Below are 5,086 nucleotides of genomic sequence, written 5' to 3'. Positions count from 1 at the left end.
AACGAATCAATGAATCTCTCTATTAACAATTAGGAAAAGAATACAAACCTCTCAAATGATTCCCAACTTTTTTTTTTGTTTTTTTAGTATATAATCGAAGTTTCCCAATAGAGCTTGATGAAAAATAATGTTTTAGAAGCTTTGAGTAACTAATGAACCGCATTTTTCTTCTCCTTTTTTCAAAAAAAGAAAAAGAAAAACAGAAAAAGGAAAAGACTGCATACTTTTCACTTTAACTCGGAACTTAAAATAAAGCATATAAATCCAAGCTTCCCAAAGGAGCTGCATTAAAAATAATGTTTTCAGAAGCTTCTAGCAACTATACAACAGCACTTTCTTTCTGCAAAGAATCAATTAATCTTTTTAGCAAAAAAAAAAAAACACAAACTGAACGGAACGAAAGGACTGACACCGTCATCAAGAAGGTGATCCGGGACCATCCCTTATCTCCACCAGCAACGACAGCACCTCCTTCATGCCCGGCCTCCTTTGTGGGATCTCAGCCGTACACCACAGCGCCACCTCCATCAACCTGGCCATCCGATCGACCCCCTCGCCGTTCAAGGAGGGGTCTACAGCCCTCCTAGACCCCATGGGCCCCGCTCCCAGCCCCCTCACCCACTCCACCAGACAGGCCCCTTCCCCTTCTCCTCCAATGGCCTTCCGCCCCGTCACCAGCTCCATCACGAGGACCCCATAGCTGTACACATCACCCCTCGTGGTGGCCCGCCACGTCTGCCCGTACTCCGGCGCCACGTACCCGATCGACCCGGCGATCACTGTGCTGACGTGGCTGTCACCCGGACCCACCACCCTGGCCAGCCCGAAGTCCGTGACCCGCGCCCTCCCCGCCGCGTCCAGCAGCACGTTGCTTGCCTTGACGTCGCGGTGCACCACCGCCGGGTAGCACTCGTGGTGGAGGTAGACCAGCGCCCTCGCCACACCCTCCGCCACCTCTACCCGGCGGCGCCACCCTCCGAGCCGCTTCTCCGACACCGCCTCATCCAGGCTCCCTCCCGGGATGAACTCGTAGACGAGGAGCTTCTCTGGACCGAAGAGGCACCACCCGTAGAGCGCCACCAGGTTTGGGTGGCTCCACCCCATCCCTCCGCCACTCAGCACCTCCATCTCCGCCCGGAACTCCTTCTCGGCCTCCGGGCCCTCCCTCATAAGCTTCTTCACCGCCACCTCCCTCCCGTCCGGGAGCGCCCCCCTGTACACCGTCCCGAACCCTCCGCTTCCGACGATCCTCCTCTCGGAGAAGTTTCCCGTCGCCGTCAGGATGTCAGTGTAGGTGAACGCCGTCTTGTCCAGCCGGAAGACCTTCACCGGATCGGAGTACTCCGTCGGGGGCGGCGACGACGACGACGAGCATCCCGGCGAGTCGTGTGCCGTCTTCTTGCTCGCGACCGCTATCTCGGCCGCGGGGAGGTCCGGAGGGCCGGCCACGTGGCAGAAGATGAACGAAAGGATCACGGAGAGGATGAGGCCCAGGCTGAGGGCCGGGAAGACGAGCGAGACGATCGCGGCCCTCGGAGGCTTAGGCAGCCTGCGGTGGCCAAGCGGCCGCGGCCGCGGCGCGATGGGGAGCGGCGAGGTGGAGGCGCAGGCGGAAGAATTGTGGCGGGAGGGGACGCAGAGGTGGGGGTCGCCGAGGAAGGAGTCCTCGTCAAAGGTGCCGAGCTGGCCCGCCGTCGTGATCGTGCCGTTGAGGAGCGGGTTGAACGAGACGTCCAGCTTGTTCAGCTCGTTGAGACGGGACAGGGCGGCCGAAGGAAACTCGCCGGAGAAGTTGTTGGATGATAGGTCCAGGCTCTCCAGGCACATGAGGTCGCCCAGTTCGTCCGGGATCCGGCCGGAGATGTAGTTGTACGTGACGTTGAGTACCTGGAGCGGGACCCTCCCAATCTCCGGCGGGAGAGCGCCGGAGAAGGTGTTGTAGCCCAGATTGATGAGGCTGAGCCGCTTCATCTCCCCCAGAGAGGCAGGAATCTCCCCGAAGAAATTGTTCCCGGTGAGCTGCAGGTAGCCGGAGATCGCGAACTTCATGCTGACTTTGTCGCGGTTCCTCTCGCAGATCGGGAAGAGCGCCTCGCCTACGAGAACGCTGTCCCAGATTCCCCGGCAAGTCTTCCGATTGAGAAGAGCGTAGACAAAGCTGAACGGAGGATACATCGCCGGAATCCACCGCTTCATCGCGAGGCACTCGCCGGAACCGACGGGATCGACGAGGTTCAGCTGGTTAAACGCGAAAGTCGGGTCCGGGTTGCTTCCGATTCTGGATATCTCGGCGGGGAGTGTGCCGGAGAGCGTATTGTCGGCGAGGTTCAGCCACAGCAGGCTGCTGCAGTTACCGATCTCCCGCGGGATCTCCCCAGACAGCGAGTTCTCGGCGAGCATTAGCCAGAGGAGCGACGTCAATTTCCCAAACTCCGGCGGGATCATTCCGGAGAGATGGTTGTAGGAGATATCGAGGGCTTGGAGGCCCGTGAGGTTACCGAACTCCGGCGGAATGCTTCCGGAGAAGGAATTGTTGGCGAGGATGAGGTACTTCATGCCGGAGACTTGGGAGAACTCGACGGGAAGCTGTCCGGAGAATCGGTTGAAGCTGAGATCTAGGCGCGTCAAGTTCGGGATCTTCAGAATGCCGGACGGGACTATCCCTCCCGTGTAGAGGTTCCCGTGGAGTGTTAGCGACCGGATCTGCCGGAACTCGCCGATTGTCTTCTGGATATCTCCGGTGAAATTGTTCCTGCTGAGGTCGAGGAACGACAATTGCGAACAATTCACCAGGCTCAGAGGGATATCCGGATCGAAGGTGTTGTTTCCCAAGACGAGCTCCTTGAGCTCCTTCAGAGTGCCGATCTCCGTCGGTATCTTCCCGGCAAGCTCGTTTCCCCACAAGTTCAGCACTTGCAAACCACGGCATCTCGCGATCTCCGGCGGTATCGTTCCTCCGATCGCGTTCTCCGACAGGTCCAGCATCACGAGCTCGCATCCCCCTAAGAATATATCCGGAGAGAAGTCGCCGGATATGTCGTTCTCCGAGACGGAGAACAACCTGAGACGGGCGAACCCCCGCCACAGCGGCCCCGTGAACGAGTTCGAGCTGAGGTCTAGCAAACGGAGATTGTCGTACCCGTCGAAGCTGCCAACGATGTTGCCGGAGAACCGGTTCCCCGAGAGTTTCACCGTGGCGAGGGTGCTGCAGTTCTTCGGGAAGCTGGCTCCGATCCCTCCGCGGAGTCGGTTCACCGTGACGTCGAGCGTCTCGAGGTTCGCAAGCCCGGAGACGTCTAGCTCCCCCTCGAGGATGTTGTAGGAGAGGTTGAGGTGGCGGAGGCTGGCGCACCGGCCGAGGTCGACCGGAATCCGGCCGCCGAAGGTGTTGCCGGAGAGGTCGAGGTAGGCGAGCGCCGTGAGCGAGGAGAAGTTGGGGTAGAGCCCGCCCTGGGCCGTGGAATTGGAGAGGTCGATCCCGGAGACCCTGCCGTCCTCGCACGTGATACCCGGCCAATTACACGGCGACACGTCGTCCTCTCTCCACGCCTCGTACTTCCCGCGGTTCACCGTGTTGCTTAGTCTCAGAAACCTCTTGAGGTCGATGAGAGCGTCCTTATCCGACCGGAGAGAGTTCCCGTCAACGACGACTCTCTCCAGGAGGGAGAGGACGAAGAGAACGATCCATCGCCGAAGAGTCGGCCGGAATTCGGTCATCGTCGTGCTAGATTTCTCCTCCCTCTGGTGTCATTCGAAGACTTGGAACTTTGATTCAGCCACGTTTGAAACGGTAAGTGCTTCGTCGCTGCTATTCTTCAGTCTGGTTTCTTGGGCGCCAAGTTCATCTTCTACAAGGATTTTGCTTTGAATCTTCTCCATTCTTGTTTTTCAACTCATTTGCCGTCCGTTTTGGGGGAGCGTTTGAATTGAGAGCACAGAGGGGGGGGGGGCAAGTGAGCCTCCATTTTTGACCTCATCACCCTATTTTCTATTTATATTTCCAACCTTCTAGAGTTGTTTTCTCTAATCGGTCGCTGCTGTGATAGAGACGAACACGAAAACCTCGCACTCTCTCTTGTGTTGTTTGACTAGAAAAGGTTTTTCAAAAGCTACAAGCACGCGTGCGGGTGCGGGTTTACCTGTCAAGATGGACGTCGACGGGTCGGTTATGCCCCTACCCAACCCGGTTGGATCTGGATCCTCACTCACCTACTCTATGAAATTCCTGGGTTTGGTAGGTTCTAACATGCTGACTTCTGAGCCCTTGTCGGATCAGATAAAACTCGTTTTTACCAATTTCTGTGAAACCATAACAGGAAGTGACACCTGCTAAGCAGGATTTTTTTTTTTAGCTGACAGCTCTATTTGAGATATAGGAAACCTATACTTTGGGCGTCCCAACTGCAGTCGATGCTTGAGTCAAGGAAAAGGCTTAAATATGGTTCGGTCTACAAGAGTAGGTGGGCCAAAGTAGTTTTGTGCTGCCAAACAAATGTATAATTTGGTATAGTTGGTTGGAGTAGAGGATCTCAAATTGCAATGCTTTAAGTTTCTTAATTTTGTAACAACTTAATTACCACTCTACCAATGGAACTTGAGGGCAAATGAGAGGTACTGTCAAACATGAGATTCAAACAGTAAACAATCGGATGTATATATGAAGCCTTCAAAACACAAACTATCATATTCTTTAATTTCAATATATTTCTTATTTGATTCAAATTAAATCCTATATATCTTTAAATCGGTGAATCACATTTTTGAGATGTGCGTACTATTGTCTTTAATTAAAACACAAAGACCCTCCTCCCTTTTAATTTCTCCTCCACTTTAGATTGCCCTTACATTGCATGGGAAGGAGAAGGCCCAAGCAATGTTGTCAGTATCGGTGCATATCAGCTTGTACGTTTATATTTATAAAATCGTATCGATATATTTATCTTTTTAATATTATTTTAATGTTTTAATATGTGTCGGCGTTTTGATTGTCATGAAATATTTTTGTATTGTTTTTCAGCCGATTCAGAGCGATTCTGTGTCCACCCATTCACCTGAATAGTTGGCCAAACGATACAGGGCTGATACC

The 5,086-nt window shown here is 54.0% G+C and overlaps 1 protein-coding gene across 1 annotated transcript; it reads right to left on the bottom strand.

Moving 5' to 3' along the window:
• Positions 1–280: 280 nt before the first annotated feature.
• On the bottom strand, positions 281–3,862 carry LOC149813153 (putative LRR receptor-like serine/threonine-protein kinase At1g74360). Its single transcript, XM_089991581.1, has one exon. The coding sequence runs from the start codon at positions 3,715–3,717 to the stop codon at positions 418–420; it is 3,300 nt and encodes a 1,099-aa protein (XP_089847707.1). The 5' UTR covers positions 3,718–3,862; the 3' UTR covers positions 281–417.
• Between the last annotated feature and the right edge of the window lie 1,224 nt (positions 3,863–5,086).

The sequence above is a fragment of the Nuphar pumila genome, chromosome 16 (genome assembly GCF_984573655.1).
Source record: "Nuphar pumila chromosome 16, dmNupPumi1.hap1.1, whole genome shotgun sequence".
Taxonomy (NCBI): Eukaryota; Viridiplantae; Streptophyta; class Magnoliopsida; order Nymphaeales; family Nymphaeaceae; genus Nuphar; species Nuphar pumila.
This window is presented reverse-complemented; position numbering and strand designations above follow the sequence as displayed.